The following is an 18,722-nucleotide window of genomic DNA, read 5'->3' on the forward strand; positions in this document are numbered from 1 at the left end:
TTCGTTGGTAACAAAGTTCTTGATTTCCAAAAAAAAAAAAAAAAAGATTTTGAAAGAAATATCACTTAAAAGTCAATTTCACTTTCTGCATAAGTTTTTTCAAAATATGTATTTCGTTGCTTAAGGCCAAAAAATATAACTCCTTGGTCATAATGGTTTAGCAATATGTTTCATTTAAAAAGTGTTAATAAATATATATTTTAAAACTTTATCTTACATTATCACTTGATCAAACGAACATTAATTGTTGTAAATGTAAGCTTGGTGGGACTTTGGTTGGATCAAAACTATTCGAATAAAATCAGTAAAGATAGCGTCAATATCAGAGCAAGGTTGCTCAAGTTTGTGACCAAAGACCAAGTGAAAAAAATCAAAACTTGCTTGAAGGAGCCATTGTTAAAAAAAAAGAAAACAAGATGGGCTCAAACGAGAACTGTTGAAAAGTTGTGTTTGAACAGTCGTAAAGAGACATTCTGCGTTTAAACAGAAGTTTAAAGTGATGTTTTCCATTGACAAGGAATTGTCATTTGTGTCAGCAATTAGTAGGAGGTGAAACAATCGTTAAGTAAATTTTAAGTTTTTCGTTGTTTCAGTGTCTTAACTTTATTGGTGGATTTATTTGTACAAATAAGCGGATACCCTGCAACTGATCAGACATTTCTTTCAAACAAAGCTGATGTTGTTTGCGTATGAGATCAGGTGTTCATATTTCTTTTGTGGCAGTTTTTTGAAATCGTATACATTGCGCAAAGTTGAAAAAAAATTCGTTCCTTTCCGGAAAACAAGAACGATTTTCGTTTATAGTTTATTCTGTTTCTTTTTTTCTTTGAGTAATTTAAAACTAGAGCGTGCAAAGGATCAGCGCCAGCTTTCAATTTTATCAGTTATGAATGTAATTTTGGTGCAATTCTACCTTTTAATTGTGTCAAATAAACCAGCCATAAGTCGACTTTCATTTGATCCTTGGCTTAGCTATCTTCCTCGATCGAACGGAGTTGGAAATCTTTCAGCAACGGAGTCGCGATGATTTTTTTTTCCAGGGGCAAAACCAACAGGGCATGGAGATGTTGACCGTTCAGTATTGTTGAAAAGGACTACTCAAAAGTCTGTGTCAAACTGCCAGCCAAAACGACTGAGTTGCTCGTGAAAGCATACAAGGGTCATAAACTGAGCTTTAGTACTGCGTGGAAAGTTCCATTTCAAACTTTTTGAGTACTTTATACTTTGAATGGAGGTCAGCGCGGATAAGTAGGAACTACAATCATGGACAAAAGTGTTGACACATTTGAGCAAAACAAACGGTTTCTATCGGCGTCCTTCCGTAATTTCAAAAAGCATCTTTTTTTCGATAGCCAAACCCCCTCTGCCTCTGCTCCGCGGACACTGTCACCTGGTTACAACATTGAAAAGGGGAGAGGGGGTCGAAATGTTAAAATTGGAGATTGAAAAACTCGTCCGTTCAACGAAACAGGTCTTTTTGGGGGAGTGTCTCAACTGCTTTTGTCCATGATTATAGGTTGGAATTAGAAAAATAAAATAAACATTCTGGAGTAATTCTTCTTTTAGAGGGAGGGGGCTTGGGACGTTTTGTCAGTTCTAAATCATGGAAGATTTACTTTCTCTATCTTCTTTTTGTTGGATACTAACACTGTCTTCGATGATATTTCCGCGTGGAAGACCTTTTACAGTGCTGTTTTTGCTTCTGTGAAAAAGGACTTAGGACCTTAGAGTTCTTAGAGGTTAAGGTTTCTTTTTTTCTTATTTTGGCCTCCAGGGAACGCGAATGATGTGCGGCTAACCTCAGAAGATGCCAACAGCTTTTTCAGTCCAGTTAAAAGATTCTTCACCAGTCTTCGCCATGAATGCTATGAGGAGGGATGCGACTTTGAAGAGGTCGAGGAAGTAATGGGCTCCAGCCAAAGAGCGGTATGTCTTCCTTAAATCAAAGTGTAATCTTAATTCGAAACAAATATCAATCTGAACAGGTAGTAAAACTGAAATAATAAACCATTCAGGAAAATTACGATGGATTTTGAACGACGAACTGGGACTGACTAGCTAAGGTCCCGATTATTCTTCAAGCGTCACGGCCAAGGGAGGAATAGAAAAGAGAGTCCCTGACTTTATCTCCCTGGGTATTCTTCTCGAATTTTGCAAGTTTGTTGATTGTTGAAGTTAACTCCCATACAATAAGTTATCATATTTTCAAAGATTATTGTTTAAGTTTTATCTCTTGGCTCCCAACCGTTGAAGGTCTTAGCTGACAGAGCATCAGGTTCACATGTTGAGAGCTTATACTGTAATGAATGGACAGTGGTAAAGAATCTCGCAGCTCACAAGATATACTAGCTTTTGTTTGCTTTTCTTTTATCTTATAGCATGTTTCTTATTTTGCAGTATGAATATTACTACACTTACACGTGCGCAAAATTTGGCAAAAACTGCAAAGGTTTGTGGTCTTAAAGTCCGTTGAATCAACCCTAAGATTGTTTTATCCTTTACATACCATACAAATAGGCATTTCAGTACCATAACTTAGTTCTTTAGGAAGAAGTCCATGGCGATGGTAGACTTCTGTACTCATTAACGAATAAAAGCTCTTCGGGAAAAATAGTTAGGTTACGTATTTTTTTATTACAATAAAAGTTATTTCTAAGACCTGAAAACTGAGAAAATACGCCCAGCAATTGACGTGACGAATAAAAGATTAAAATGTTCATTTTATAGTTCCTTGTACATACCGAGAAGACTGCAGTGTGGGAGACTGGGGAAGTTGGAGAGGTAACGTTGATGCTCAGACCCCAGGATGTTACAAACAGACAAGGTCCAAACCATTCAACCATCCTCTTCAAACTACGTACAGGCGCTTCAGCTGTGGCGGACTGAACATTGAGTGCCGTCCACCGCCAGTCGAGAAACGACAGCAATGTATGTTATAATAAACTCCAGCTTAGTACGTTTAATAACATAATTAAATATATTTTACCGACATCAGAAAAATTTGTTTTTTTTATATTGTCTTCTTCTTCTTCTTCTTCCTCCACATTTCCCAAAATTTTTACAGGGTTTATTTTACTGCCTTCGAGAACATCAAAGTGCTCTAGATTTTGAAGCTTGGTTCTATTTTACCTAAACGTTTAATAGATGCTTTTTTAGCTTTAAAGCTGAACTTGTTGGTTTATTTTTCACAAATTTTAAGTTTTTTCGGCTGTTCCGATATTTGTAAAGGAACGTTCCTCTGGGATCGAGTGTTCCTCATTTTTGTGTTCCTATTAACCTTAAGAGGACCAGCTTTTTACAGAGTAGGAACATAGCGTTCACTGTAAGGTAAGACAAGAACATTTTGTTCCGAGTTGTCAACTGCAAGTGGAACAAATTGTTCCCAAATGAGTGATTTAGGACTGTTTTGTTCCGAGTTCCTTTTTGTACATGGAACACATTGTTCCTAACTTGATAAATTGGGTCTGTTTTGTTCCGAGTTCCTATTTGTGCATGGAACACATTGTTCCTAACTTGATAAATTAGGACTGTTTTGTTCCGAGTTCCTATTTGTGCATGGAACACATTGTTCCTAACTTGATAAATTAGGACTGTTTTGTTCCGAGTTCCTATTTGTGCATGAAACACATTGTTCCTAACTTGATAAATTGGGTCTGTATTGTTCCGAGTTCCTATTTGTGCATGAAACACATTGTTCCTAACTTGATAAATTGGGTCTGTATTGTTCCGAGTTCCTATTTGTGCATGGAACATATTGTTCCTAACTTGATAAATTAGGTCTGTTTTGTTCCGAGTTCCTATTTGTGCGTGGAACACATTGTTCCGAAATTAATAAAGAAAGACTGTGTTATTCCGATTTTGCTACCTGTGAATGGAATATATTGTTCCGAAATTGGTCATTAGGAACAAGTTTTGGACTTTATTGTTCCGATTTATCGATCCGTTAACTATGTATTGTGTCACTGAATAGGCGTGTACAGACCTGCCTGGGCAAGTTTGGGTTGTATCTCACTGTCATGAATTTTACACAATAGTAATGAGTGTGGGCAAGCAAGGGCATGTTTTGGCAAGTTGAAACGTCCTTTTGTTTCGGCTAAGATTTAAAGGCGATTGTGCTAGCCACATGTTGTTTAAAGGGAAAAAATGAGCAAGAAGTGCAAAGTCAATTGGTCAGATGTCTAAGGAGCATCACCCAAACCAAAGCGGCTTCACTTGGAAAAGGATGAAGCAGACAGCTTTTACCATTGCCCGGTACAAGAGTGTGAACATGATGGATTTCAAAGTCAGAGAGGCTGTAGAAAACACGTTAGCACTAAACACAGTTGGTTCTTTTATTTTGACGAAAGGCCCGATTCTAAACAAGTAACAAAGTCGCTGACGATTGGAAGAAATGAAGATGAGACAAGCGAGACCACAAAGCACAACGTGAAGTTACTTTCTTCATTTCCATTATCATGTAACATTGGCGAAGTATTCACGAAATGGTTGACAGGAAGTGCTGGCGGTTGTAAGAAAGATCGTGCCGCTCAACAGATAGTGACAAGGTGCTTCAAGTTTCTTAGATTTTGCTGTGAAGATGAAGAGGAGTTAACGTTTGAAGTGGTCGACTTTAGTTTGTGTTCTCCAAATCTGTTGTTTAAATTTATCGACTACTTACAAGATGAATGTAAGCTCGGTCATGGTGGGCGTTTGGGCTACATAGATGCTATTTCTGAATTGATCGACTTCAGAAAACTTCATGGCGCATCAGAAGCAGTTCTAAGAAAGTTCTCTACGACAGAGTTGTACCTCAAGAGAGCCCGAAAAACAGTTGCAAAGATGATGAGATTGCAGTGGACACAAGATTTAGACATCGAGACTCTGGAAGCAAGAGGGCACTGGGCAACAATGGAGGAGTTATTGGAGGTGGTGAAATTTCATCTGCCGCGTTACGAAAATACCGTGAAAATGTGCAAAACCAGTCCAGCCCAAGTGAACCCTTCAGACCTAACATTTGCCACAAAATTTGTAGCCATGTATCTGTTCATCAAGGTGAAGGGATCGCGGCCCATGACGTACCAATATTTGACGGTGGACATGATTGCCACAGCTAAGGAAAACGGTGGATTTATCGATCAGAAAACGTTCAAGACGGCTGGAAAATATGGCTTCGATTCTTTGATTCTGACCGACGCAAACATGCACGTTCTTAACGGCTACATCTCGAACGTTAGACCGTTGCTTAAGCCCCAGTGTGATTTCGTTCTCGTCACCAGAAATGGAGGTCAGCATGGCAAACTGGGCGAAACTATGAGCAAACTGGTTTTTGATGCAATTGGAAAATACATTCATCCCACACGTTATCGCCAAATCGTCGAAACGCAAAGCCTCAATCAGCTCACTAGCGAAGAGCAAAGGTTTTTGTCTGAGGACCAGAAACACAGTTCTGCGGTTGCTAAAGTTCACTATCAAAAGCAACGATCGCGAGAAGTTGCCCTGAAGGGTCACGAGTGTCTTCAAAAACTTCAAGGTACCAAGGGTTCCGAGGTAGACGATGACGTACACGCAAGACTTGGCGGTTCAACGTCCAGCTCCGGGCCTTCAGTTGAGACAGCTCAGAATAAAAACAGCTCGACCCCCATAAAGGATACCCTGCCTAAGAGAAACTTGCACCTTCAGAGGAAAACTCGTCATGTTTTAAAATTCACGAAAGAAGAGGATGATTTTCTGAAGAAAGGGATAACTAAGCACGGGTTTGGACAGTGGACAGCTATTTTGAGAGATTCCGATTTCGCATTTCAAGACGGAAGAACGGCGGACTCTCTAAAGAAAAGGGCCGGAATGAAAATGTCGCTAGTTTGATAAAGAGACTGGAAAAGTGTGGACACTGACTTTCAATGCAAAGCTGATGGGTGTAAGCAGAGTTTGTTGTACACAAAACAGACAAAAATCAATTGCTTTATTGTAAATGCATCTTCCTGTCTCCAGATGACAGCAAACTCAACAAACATGTTATATTCTTTTAGAACTGGCCTATCGCCACTGTCAATATCACTGTAGCATAACGACTGTCTAGTTCACAGTGCTTTCAAGAACTATAATCTCTTAATGTAACTAATAGCCATAATATTTTTCCTTTAATTCACATCGTGTGCAAAATAGTCAAACGTAGCATAAGCGCAACGTGGTATTCCTTAACAATGCACACACTAATACATGTGCAAATATGAACATAGAAAGAATAAGTCGCACGCAAGCTGTCTTATTACAAGCCCATGAAACTACCAATCTACGGTTGCGTACTAGTCTGCATAAAACGAGTCAGGGTCATTTGCTTCTTGGATGGATGCGCCTGGCTTTGAAAGTGCGGCCTCTTCACTGACGTAGCCGCTACATGGTTGTGAGCTCGAGCAATGCCTGGGGACGGTGGACAGATAGCTTCCACGTCGTCATTCGGAATGTACATTGGTGTCTTTGGTGCCGCCGACCAACATTCTTCGTCGTCTTCGTCTGAGCTCCTGCTTCTGGCAGGCAGATTTGCTGGACGCTGGCTGGGTGGGAAGACTCTCACTGGCAGCGGAGAGAACAGGTCTCGTATGAAATTCACGCAAGAACGGTCTACCAGCTCGTTGCTAAGGCAGAGCCTCTTGCGTTCTGCCAGGGCAGCCGGTAGTTTCAGCGTTCCATGACGCTCGTGATAACAGCGCAGTTTTTCGCAATTGATTTCCAGGAGACTTTGCATCACTCTTCGTTCTTCTTCGTCTCTTGGATCTTCCATTCTTTCGCTTTGTTCAGCCATTTCCTTCTCCATAGCTAAAAGCCACGGCTTCCCAAATGCTGTTCTGATCCTTTCCTGTTCCTGATCTTCTTGAAAGGCAGCGAGGTCCCTTCGAATCGGTGTGGGCAGCGGCTCGTTATGGTCGTGCGGGAGCAACGACACGTGCTCCACCGACACTCCCCTCGTTTGTAAGAAGTGTTGCCTCTTCTTATAGCACCTTTCTTCAACCCTTTTCAGCCTTTCCTTTTCAGCGAGATGACTTTCTAACATGTGGCTCAGTTGGCGGTGACGTAGAGAGCCAGGTGAGCATTGTGCCAGCCTAGCTTTCAAGGTCGTCAGGGTCTCGTCTTCATCGGAATCGCCGACATCTTCAATGGCGTCCTCTTCAGAGCTTTCTTCTCGGGATTGCGGTTCTGTCAGAAGGCCGCAACTCTGTTCTCGTCTACAATCGCCCTGGGCGGTTTCGTCGACTTCTTCGTCTATTAAAGAAACGCTCAAAATGTTGCGCAACTCCTCCTCAGGCATACCACTTTCGTGCACAGTGGGCATTGTACTGGCCTGACTGCTCGGGCTGTCTCCTACGATATTGTGCGCCCACACAATGCAATCCATAGCATGTTTCCTCAGCCACTTGTTTGCTTCAGGTTCGACACGAGGAAGACTCTTGAAGTGGTACTTGCGCAGGCGTTTGTCCATAGCTTGATTGTGAGCTGCACCAAAATCCATTTCCACCTGGCAAGTTATGTACATGGTCGCAGTGCAATGGAAACCTTGAGCCTTTTTCCACTTCGCGTCGTGCGACGTGAAGCCCCCTTGACATATGATTTTCCAGTCATCTATGTCGAGCAGGGTGGCATATGCCTCGTCTAGGAAGATAACCTCTGTCAGGTTGTCGATCATAGCCTTGTTGAAACTCTTTTGCTTCGTGACGCGAGCAATTCGGCTTAGGGGAATGATCTGAAAAACAGGTGAGAAGAGGCTGGTCTTTCCGCTGTCAGCTGAGCCAATAGCACACAGCACAGGCTGTTTGTGTTCTTTGGGACGGAACAACGCCAGGAAATCTGCACAAAACTGCCGAATTTCATCTTCTGTTAGGCTGTTCCTTAGGATTGCCTCAAAATATCTTGGCTCCGGGTCCTTGAGTCGGTCGTAGTCCACAAACGCGCGTGGAGTTGTGAGACCCTTCTGTTGAAAAGAGCCAAAACAAAAGCACATCAGACAGTGCTACAGATCGTAAAGATTGGGTTTGAAAATTTGATTGTATCTTCTTATTTAAATGTTAAAACAGTCCAGTGTATTCTTCTCACCTGAGATTCTGAGATAATCCCTTGGACGAACGACCCAGAGGAAAAGCTCCAAAACCACCCGTCTTGTACTTCGATCAGGTCTCTGTCAATCTTAATTTGGCGTATGAAAGAGCTTTCTGGCTCGCTTAGTATGGGCAGAACACGTTGAATATGCTGGACCAGACGGTCTTTGAACGCTTCGTTTCCCATTAGGCTGTGGAGGAACGTTTTCATGGTACACAGATACTGGAACGTGAACTGCGATTTGGCCGCCAGTTTGTACACCTCGCCGCGATACACAGCATACTGCAGCTTTTTCATCACAATTTGTATATCGTTGCACAGGACTGTTACTGGACAGGATAGGGGTTTGTGCGGCGGATCTGGTAGTGCTGTCTGCGATGTACTTTGCAGGTTGTTATCAAATCCAAAGGTGTCTAACACGAGACCAGCTCGGCGTAATTCCGAAACGGATGCTGCCATCATCGTTTGAAAACTCTCAAGAACGACACGAAGGCGAACGACATTTTCCGTCGGCGCTGACTCTTGGGATTCTTCGTGGAAGTCACCATGAAGCTCCTCTTGCAGAGCCCTGCCAATCAAAACAAAAGGTTTTGCTTACGTAAGGCAATGCAATATCTCCCTGGTATTACTTTGTGAAAGTGAACTGCTGAAATCAAACTCGCGATGTTTTGAAAATGAGAAGATAAAAATTGATCAATTATCGATAATCGAATAACAGTCTCTTTTCACCGGGCAATGAAGCATGATTACTTTGATTTTTCAATGATGAATAGCATTTTTTACCTTTCTGACTATTTATGTTTGTTTATTATATATTTACTTTCATTAGCGTGCAATTTAACAGAAATTCAAAGAATATAAATTGGTCAAATTAATCTACTCACCCGAGGCAATGCTGGTACGATGACTCCACTAGTTGCATTAAGCAGAGGTTTTTGTGGTCCTTAAACACTTGACACAGCTGATTCAGGTTATGACAGCAGTTTTTCTTTCGTGACGCCCTTGATGCATAATATTCCAAACCGCAACTTGCGACAGCTCTTTGGATTCTAAGTGCATTAATGACCGAGCCATTGTTTGTTTGGCAAGCCACCCAGTAAGATATGGCTGGGAATGTTTGCTTTCCCGGCGATGAAAGCTGGGACGCATTGACGGGCGATTCGTCATTCGATTCGTCACTCTCTCTGGTCTCCTGCAATTGTGGCCTTTTTCGCTTCTTGCTGTCCAATGTTGACGTACTTATCGCCGAAAAAAAGAAGCAAATTTCCGCCAATTTTGACAAGGTTAAATCGCATTCGTCGCGTTTCTCGCATATCCAGTTCCATGCTCTTTCTATTTCGGCGTCGCTAACCCGCCAAACGCACTTAAAAGCAACAACCGAACACAGCTTTTCAACCCTCGCAACTATCTCGCACTCCGCCTTATCTCTTATTGCCTTGCTATTTAACTGAGAGCAAGGTTTGCTCATCTTGCCACATGAACATGAGCATGAACTGAGCCGTTTGAAGTTCTGACTACCCTTAAATACTGTTCCGTCACAAACATGAACAAATTTTCATTCTCAAACCCGCCGGAGAGAATAGCAGAGCAAATCACAGGTGAAAGATTGAGAACTCCATTTGATCACCACCAATAGCTTTGCAATATTCTTTTTCTCTAAATTCTTTCGTTGAGCTCAAAAACAAATAATGGCTTTCACCTAAACACTCCACAATACAAATCTCCAAAACAAGTTAATGCTTTAATACATTTGATGAAGAAAAAATTACATAAGCGTTATGTAACCTATCAATAACTTTGATATTTCTGACAAATTTCTTGTGGTTAGTTCCTTTTGAAAATAATAACGGAAAAAAGCTGATAAAGTTAAACAAATGTATTCATGCGTATGTGATGTGATGAACAATAATAACTTGATGAGGTGAATCTTACTCTGTTGTTGGCGTGTATACTGGGTATGGCGTATACTACGGATATGGCCAGAGTTGATTAACAAATTTACTCAAACCCGCTATATACGCTTAAACCGGTATATACGCCAACAACAGAGAAAGATTCACTTCATCAACTTACCTTTCATTTTTACTGTAAGTATTTTGATACTTACAGATCAAAACGTGATAGGGAACAGAAATTTTGGGAAACGATCTCTTTTACTTCATCTTCTTCTTCTTCTTCTTGTTTTTTTTCTTCTTCTTCTTTTACTTCATCTTCTTCTTCTTCGTCTTCTTCTTCTTCGTCTTCTTCTTATTCTTCTTCTTCGTCGTCTTCTTCTTCTTCTTCTTCTTTTACTTCATCTTCTTCTTCTTCTTCTTCTTCGTCGTCGTCTTCTTCTTCTTCTTTTCGTTTTTCTTCTTCTTCTTCTTCTTCTTCTTCTAATTAAGCAAGCTAGTGCCTCTCATGTATGTTTATTCCCAATTATTTTTAATAATTTATCATTTATTTAAGTGAGTTCACATGCAAATGTATATTATTCTAGTTCCACTAATTTATATTCACGCCGCGATAGAACTGTCATTTTTACCTTTATAATGATGTTGGCAATATCGAAACGTCGAACAACTATAGTTTTATAATTTATGATTTGTCTAATTATCAACCCACCTCTTCTAGGACTGAGTTTCTTGTTAAACCTCTTTGGCCCTTCCCTAAAAAAGGAGGTTTCCTGGAGGTTTTACAATATACAATACAACAACGAATGAAATTTCAACTCTAGATATTCACAATGTTCATGTATTATTATTTTCCACACACTGAACTGTGTCCTGGTTCATGGTTAATCTTTTGATCGTGATTATGTTTTATCTCAGGTGTTTGCCGAAAAGCGAATTGTCATCCAGGATCCTGGAAACAATGGACAGGGGACGTTGAAGAAGGTACCTGTGACATGCAGACCAGGATAAGACCTTTTACTTTGACCTGGTCTTTGGAACAACAAACTGGTTCATGCAGGGGAATGCAAACTACCTGCCCTTCGCCAGAATCTGACTACCGAAAGATGTGTAAGTTTTACAGTGTACCTTTTTCTCAGAGATAGATAACTGATAAAGCTACTTGCTCATTGACAGACTGACTAGTATTGTACGACAGACAGACAGACAGACTGTCTGGCCATGGCTTAATGACTGTCTATCTGGAGACCGACCGTCTCTCTTTCTACCTGTCTCTTTGGCTTTCTGTTACTCTGTCTGAATGACGGACTCATTTTTGTTTACTTGTATTTGTTTAATTATCTGACAAACTTGCGATGAAAACACTTCTTAGCTATGTATTCTTTGTTTGTTGTTGTTTTTGTATTTCTTGTTCTTGTTTTTCACAAAGAACTAGAAGTGGTTTTCATTTTTCAGGTAGTTGCTCCAAGGCCGATTGTACATTGGAGGACTGGAGGGAGTGGGAAGGTGCTGCCGAGGAGGGAACTTGTTCCGAGCAAAAGCGAACAAGAGGATATACCATCTTGGTCGTTTACGAATCGCACCTCGATGAGTGCCCCAGCCTACCTCAAGGGTGTCCAAAAGCAGACGAACAGAAGCGTACAATGTGTAAGTCACGAAAACGATAAAAGCTTCATAATTTCGTTTCTGTAAAGTTCCAAGTTAGTTTGACAATCTTTTATTGTCTGTTTTATAAAATACAGGTAGCTGTCAATATGCCACATGCTTTCTTGGCGACTGGTCAGCGTGGGAACCTAAAGAACTGAAAGGAGAACAATGTGGTCAGCAGCAGACACGTAGAAAGACATATTCGCTGACGTTTGCTTACCAGATGCACGCTGACGAGTGTCCGTCTTTGCCACAAACATGCCCGGATGATATAGTCGAGAAAAGAACCCAATGTAAGAGTTCCAGTTACAGATGGTCTTATACATAACCCGTACGCACTCAGTTTTGAAACCAAAATTGTGGTGGGGGTTGAGGAAGCGGAATGATTTTGCAGAAGATGGGCCGAAGAGTCTAGCTAGTTTTGAAGCCACAGCCGCAATTCCTCGAGTTTAAGGGCAGTTTTTATAACTGTTCTACATCTAATGTAAGGGGATATTTGTTGTGGGGCGTTGCTGTGAGTTTGTGACATGGATGCGGAGCCGGTATTGGACATAGCCATCAGGAGTTCGCTAAAAAAACATCGAAATTGACGAAATTAACGGTCGGGAAATACACCCAAAGCGAATCATAAAAAATTCAATACATTGTTCGAGGAAAGACAAGACAGTCAAATTTCAAAAATGAAAATAAATATAGAGTTTGCGGGGCCGGATTGGCATTTTGCTCGAATCGAGCAGAATTATAACGAGGTAGAGAAAAGAAAAGAAGCCAATTGGACCACAATGAAACCCTTACATTATTTTCACTTTTTGTGTATCTGTCTCTCCAAACTTTTTCACATATAGGCAAATGTGCATACAGAGACTCTTGTGACCTTAAACCTTGGAGTGAATGGGAAAAACCGCTGACCGAGGAAGGCTGTCAAGTGCAGACAAGAAAACGACGTTATGTTCATCCTTTGAAATATTCACTGCAAGAAGACTGCAGTGGCTTGTTGACGTCTTGTATAACAGAACCAAAGGAAAGCAGGAATTTCTGTAAGTACTAACATGAGTATACTCAGTAAGAGAAGAATCATCTTACTGCCTTGTAAAAAATTGACTCCATATTTGACATGTCGCGTGTACATTTCTTGTTCAGGTAAATGCAAGCACGTGGTATGTGATCTGGGGGAGTGGTCTGATTGGGGCGGCGCTGTACTGACGTCAGGTCAGTGTGGAAAGGAGGAAAGAAGCAGGAAGTACTCTTCTAAAGAAAAATTCACTTTTGCTGAAACCTGCAATGGGCTTACCACCTCGTGTCCATCAGCCCATGTCGAAACAAGGACAATGTGTAAGTGTTTTTCTTTCATTGTGTTTACCCAAGACATTATACTGTATTGCTTTTGAACAGTTTGCTTGTAGGAACTCATCCCAGAGGATTCAGGTCTCCGGTTCATCAAATTTCAATCTTCATTACACGTTTAAATTGGGGTTAGAGCTGGAGGGTGAACTGAATAAACTAAAATCGACCAAAAAGATTTTTCTATATTGCCAGGCTAATACTTTGTAAGTACTGGAGTATAGCTTTTTTTCTCTCTGAAAAGTTAATTTTCTTATGAATGATTCTTTTTTGTTTCTTTTAACTTTTTTTTTCCTTTAATTGAAAACAACGTGACTGAGTGAACGTTAAATCGCCTCACATCAGGATTAAGGTCTTGAAGTTTACGATGTCTATTGTATTAAAAACTTTCAGTCGTCTCACAACTGATAAATAAATACACACTCTTTTTTGTATACGTCAGGATATATTTTATAAGAATATCGAGGCTGAAATTTGCGAAATTTTAAAACTATTTTAAGAATAAACCCAAGACTGAGATTTTGAAAAGAGTTTATTTTTGTGTGTTGAAGATTTGTAAATAAAATACAATTGTATGTTTGTAATTAAACTGTATGAAATTCTTCCTTTCTCTAAACGGCAAACTGACTAGTCATAAAGCAACAAAAATAGCACTTAACGTATGTTCGATGCCAATAACATTTCTGCAAGACGCTATGTGTGTTATATCAGGCTTTGATGCCTGCAGGCTGGCTCCAAAATTACTTTGACACCATCCAGACACCAAATACATTCAAAAACAGAAATATCATAGGAAATAAACCAAGAATATTCACAAGAATATTTACAGCCTAAAATCGGCAGAAAAATAAGAATATTGAGCTTCGGCAAGAGAAACAATATTCTTATGGAAAAAAAGAAAAAGGAAAAGAAAAGAAAAAAAGAGTGTACATCACTTTGACTTACTCTGTTGTTGATTTCAGGCAAATGTCCCTATGTTACCTGTGATATCAGTGATTGGAATACCTGGCAAGGTGAATTACCAGAGGATGGATGTGCACAGCAAATGAGAACCAAAAATGTAACAAAAGAACATCACGAAAAGAGTCAAGCCGAAAGCTGTGAAGGATTACCGACGGAATGCCCAACCGCTCCATCTGAAACAAGGCAATGGTGTAAGAAGACGATAGATTTACCCGCAGTTTATATATTATGTACAAAAAGAAGCTCAACTCTGCACAGCTTTATTTGCATTCCTTCCGACTTAAAATTGGATTAAAAGGAAAGCAATTAATTTTTGCTTTATATTAACCACACAATGCGTAAGCTTTACCGAAATGTTTTTCTCTGTCTAGTCCCGTACGAATACTTTACTGGTTTCGCATCACGTTGCTCGAGTTAACCTTTCAAAATAACTATAAACAATCCTTACCTTTCGTCCTTTAAAGATTTGAGTTTTCGTTCTTTAAACATTTGAGTTTTCATCTTACCTCCCTCGTTGCATTTTTACGGCTCTTCATGTACCGGTTGCCGACATGCACCCAGTGTAGACAGAAACTACTTAGAAGTTTGTGTGAGATATTTACGTTCTGCATCAGGTAACTGTTCATATCGGGAAGACTGTGTACTCAAAGGCTGGAGTGACTGGTCTGGAAAGATCCCGGATGTGGGATGCGCTATTCAAATGCGAACACGTGACTATAACAAATCAATAGAATGGATTGATAGGGCAACATGTGATGGCTTGGACTCCTGTCCTGCTATCCGAGAGGAGACTCGTACCAAGTGTAAGTGGCAATACTTGATACAGTGCTGTCCAGCTAGTGGACGAGGTTGAGCAAAATATCGTGATTTGTTAGTGGGGAGCAGATGAATTATTTGCTGACGCTGAAGGCTGACGCACTGATAGTTGATCTGCAAGACATTGAAAAATCCCGATATCTAGTAAATAAACCCCTTCAGGCCGCTGGTATGTCGGCTGATAATGTTCGCGACTGAGAGATTGCCCGAAAAATGAATATTTGGCCGAGAAGCGAAACTTCGAGGGCAAATGTGAAATTTTGAGGACAATCTCTCAGCCAAGGACATTATCAACCGACATACCAGCAAGCCAGAAAGGGGTTCATTTATTTTATAACCCTCCCATTAATTTTAATATCACAATTATACCACTCGTAAACATGGTAAAAAAGCCAGCGGTGATCTGATGCCGAATGCGCGTGATTGCCGTAAGCAAGCAATTACGTTTGATTGGTTTAACTAACTTTATTTCCCCTGTGATTGGACCAAAACTTGACAAGCTGTCATGTGAAATTAACTCTCCCAACGCCCCTTATTAGATCAAAAACTCAAAAACTTGATGTACTTTCCGGAAAAGCATTTGCGATGTTACAATCGCTACACTCAACAAAGCAAGTTTGGTTTCCTTCCATGTAATATAAGAGAAAGGAAAATTTGAAACCTTGTACTGACTATGTTTCTCGACGCAGGCGGGGGTTATTGCGTGGTAACTGTCCTGTCACCACGTGACGTAAAGTAACCAATAAAATCGCGCCAAAATTAATGGGTGGGTTAAAATATGCGATAACCGAGCTCAATAACTGTTTTATCATTCAGAACTAAGTTTCGTTACATATTTTAATCACTCTCTGACAGCTAATGGGAGCGATCTGCCCTTTTTCACCCCAGAACGTTGTTTCAGTTACGCATGAACACAATATTATTTGCAGCAAGAGACGCTTAGACGGTACTACGCATGAGCAGACCATTATTCGTAGACAGGTATTTGCAGGTCACGTGGTGGGCTCTTTCCCAATGAAAAGGAAGAAAAAATACATCGAATGATAACGTGGTTTAACTGTAGCGCTAGCTGTTTGCAACTGAAAAACTATTAACAAAATTCGAAGAAAGCCTGTGAAATAAAAATTGAATAATTAATGGTAAGGAAAACAAATGATGACATAAAATATTAACTTTATTGGTCCTGCTTGTGTAGAATCATGAAATGCATGAAATTATCAGAACAAATTTTAAAAAGCAATATGAATATCTTATTCTTTACATATCGTATTTCTACTATTAGGAAGGTGGGGGGACAAAAATAAGTAACGACATTGTAACCATTCTAGTACACAAATCATATGTTGGAATCCTTTTCTACTATAATCCCTCCGCCCCCCCCCCCTCCCCCCTGAAAACAGTTCTTGATCACTGAGATGTTAATAAATCAATAAACTAAAAAAAAAAAGAAAATTAAATTAATGCATGCATCTTTGATTTGCAGGTAACTGTAACCAGATAATTTGTTCCTGGGGAAATTGGACAAAGACAAGTTTCAACCCCCAGACTAACTGTTATCTCGAGGCGAGGGTTAAAAACGAGTCCCATGGCTTCAAGAAAGTCGAGCAAGAGGATAACTGTAACGCAATACCAATGGTGTGCAACGACTACGAGAGAGAGGAAAGAGAAGACTGTAAGTCTTAACCATTACAGGATGCACAGGGCTTCTACTGTAAGTACCGCAGAGAATAGTAGGAAATTTTTCTGGCATTCCTTACACACTCTCACTAGGGTTCTTCGTCTTGCGGCCAGGGAAGGCGTCATAATCTGTTTCAGTGACATGTCGATGATATTAACTAGAAAATAAACCAGAAAGAGCCGATGGATTATGAGACAAGCTTTAAAATGAAATTACGATATTAATAGTGCCTTAAAAGTAAATAGTGCGTTCGAGTCATTCCCAACGCTTTCAAATGATGGCGGACTTCACCGACGCCAATAATGTGGAACAAAACAAGGTCATTATATATCGAATCACGTCTAAACACACGTGAAGAAAGACTTGGGCAGGAAAAAAAACGTGAGCGGATAAAACCGGGAAATGCCGATAAATCAAGTAATCCCGCAATGATGAACGAATTACACAACATGAACCTTCCTCTGCTTCTCCTCCTGAACCAAGTTCAGATCTACGAACCGAACTTAAAGATACCAAAGTGCCTACGAATGCTTGTTGAGCGCGGCGAGCAGACGTAAATGTCTTGTTTACCCAATGAAAGCCATCACAATAAACTCTGAGCTTGCATCGAGATGCTAGTCTGGACGTAAAGGAGCGTTTCATTAATCAATCTAAAACATATCTTAAGGAATAAAAACCCAGATGATCGAGAATACTTGTCTGAGTATGTCGTTGGCAGTGGGAGCCACGTGCAGTATTATCATGCTCAGCAACTGAAGTTATTGTGTAGAATATATCGCACAATTACACAGCCGAGGGCAAAAAAAAAAAAAAAAAAAAAAAACGCGAGGAAAAACTTAGTACGTGGAGCTAAGATAGATTGTCAGTACTTTAGGTGACCATGCACGGCTGCCAATGGCTTAGCCAATGGCTCGTACACGCAACGAATCGTAAAAGTCCGTAAGTAACGACCTCCGAAAGAAGTGAGCCCACCCCCCATCCCCTGAAAATAGAGGAACTAGGGTTCAAAAGTATAATGATTTTTCCAATCAATAACCTGAATAACGTACGATAAACTGATGACGATTCAACTAGGTAAGGTACAGCTTATTCCAAAGGGCGTCATGAAGCGCCCTGGTAAAACAAACCCCGCAACATTTTCATCAAGTAACAACAAGGTACCAGCAGGACCTCTTCTTCAAATTGAAATTAGTAAAATCCACAACTTTGCATCATTTTTAACAGGAACGCATAAAAAGAACATTTAATCAAACTGAAATTAAAAGCTCGACCAAAGCAGTTAAATATTTATAAAGCAGACTAACGTAGCAGTGCATCATGAACAGTAAAAATAGTTTAAGGTATCTTACATCACGGTCTACATAAAATATAAAGTGCCCACCCACGAGCCACCAACATAAGTTTAAACTGAAACAATGAATTTCTAAACGATTTATAAGAACTCAGTGTTTTTACGAATTACACCCACAGCCTTAGAGGAATACAGCTCTGTTCTCATAGAATTAAAAAAAAAAAAAAAAACCGGCAAGAGATACTTACAGTAGAAGTCATTTGTGTCTCATGGGATAAGAGATTCTCGCCCGTATCAACTTTCTCTTCTCTCGTAAGTTCTCGCGCGTTTAGAGATGGGCCACACTTGCGATTTAGGTGCGGGAATCCCAACCAATGCTTTCCTAACTTTTGAAAGATTCTACTTTTAGCCCTTCCACAAATCTACACACGTGTATTTCACTCGTGGAAGTCTATCGATTTGGACTGTGCTTGGATGACAGATTCTCGCCCATATGAACTTTCTTTTCTCTAGTAAGTTCTCGCGCGTTTAGAGATATGCCACAATCGCAGTTTTGGAGTCGGGATCTCAAACTATGCTTACTGGACTTTATAAAGATGCTACATTTGGCCCTTTCTGAAATCTACACACTTGTATTTCACTTTTGGAAGTCTATCGATTTAACCAGTGTTTAGGTCGGAGATTTTCGCCCATATTAACTTTCTTTTTCCTCGTAAGTTCTCGCTCGTTTAGAGATGCGTTACAGTCGCGTTTCAGGTGCGGGGATCCCAACCAATGCTTACCTAACTTTTTAAAGATGTTATTTTTAGCCCTCACCCAAATCTACACACATGTGTTTTACTTCTGGAAGTCTATCGATTTGGACAGTGTTTGGGTTGGAGATTCTCGCCCATACCAACTTTCTTTTCTCTCGTAAGTTCTCCCGCGTTTAGAGATGCCCCACAATCGCGTTTTAGGTGGGGCAATCCCAACCAATGCTTACCTAACTTTATAAAGATGTTACTTTTAGCCCTCCCCCAAATCTACA

General features: G+C 40.3%; 2 protein-coding genes and 1 pseudogene across 2 annotated transcripts in view; 2 read left to right on the forward strand and 1 right to left on the reverse strand.

Moving 5' to 3' along the window:
• The window catches only part of LOC145462633 (uncharacterized), a 45,459-nt gene that overhangs the window by 232 nt on the left and 26,505 nt on the right, over positions 1-18,722 (forward strand). Inside the window, exons 2-12 of the mRNA XM_081446208.1 lie at positions 1,775-1,926; positions 2,398-2,449; positions 2,728-2,928; positions 10,878-11,069; positions 11,415-11,606; positions 11,702-11,899; positions 12,452-12,643; positions 12,747-12,938; positions 13,910-14,101; positions 14,525-14,713; positions 16,210-16,398. Coding sequence (XP_081302334.1) covers positions 1,775-1,926; positions 2,398-2,449; positions 2,728-2,928; positions 10,878-11,069; positions 11,415-11,606; positions 11,702-11,899; positions 12,452-12,643; positions 12,747-12,938; positions 13,910-14,101; positions 14,525-14,713; positions 16,210-16,398 — 1,941 coding nt within the window. The remainder of the gene's footprint in view (positions 1-1,774; positions 1,927-2,397; positions 2,450-2,727; positions 2,929-10,877; positions 11,070-11,414; positions 11,607-11,701; positions 11,900-12,451; positions 12,644-12,746; positions 12,939-13,909; positions 14,102-14,524; positions 14,714-16,209; positions 16,399-18,722) is intronic.
• LOC145462634 (uncharacterized) lies at positions 3,872-5,997 on the forward strand (annotated as a pseudogene).
• LOC145463614 (uncharacterized) lies at positions 6,269-9,952 on the reverse strand. The gene is made up of 4 exons (XM_081447380.1): positions 8,952-9,952; positions 8,797-8,816; positions 8,065-8,660; positions 6,269-7,942 (listed from the first exon to the last, which is right to left on the reverse strand). Exons 1-4 carry the CDS (start codon positions 9,533-9,535, stop codon positions 6,269-6,271), a joined length of 2,874 nt encoding a protein of 957 aa, XP_081303506.1. The 5' UTR covers positions 9,536-9,952.

This window comes from Orbicella franksi, chromosome 12 (genome assembly GCF_964199315.1).
Source record: "Orbicella franksi chromosome 12, jaOrbFran1.1, whole genome shotgun sequence".
Taxonomy (NCBI): Eukaryota; Metazoa; Cnidaria; class Anthozoa; order Scleractinia; family Merulinidae; genus Orbicella; species Orbicella franksi.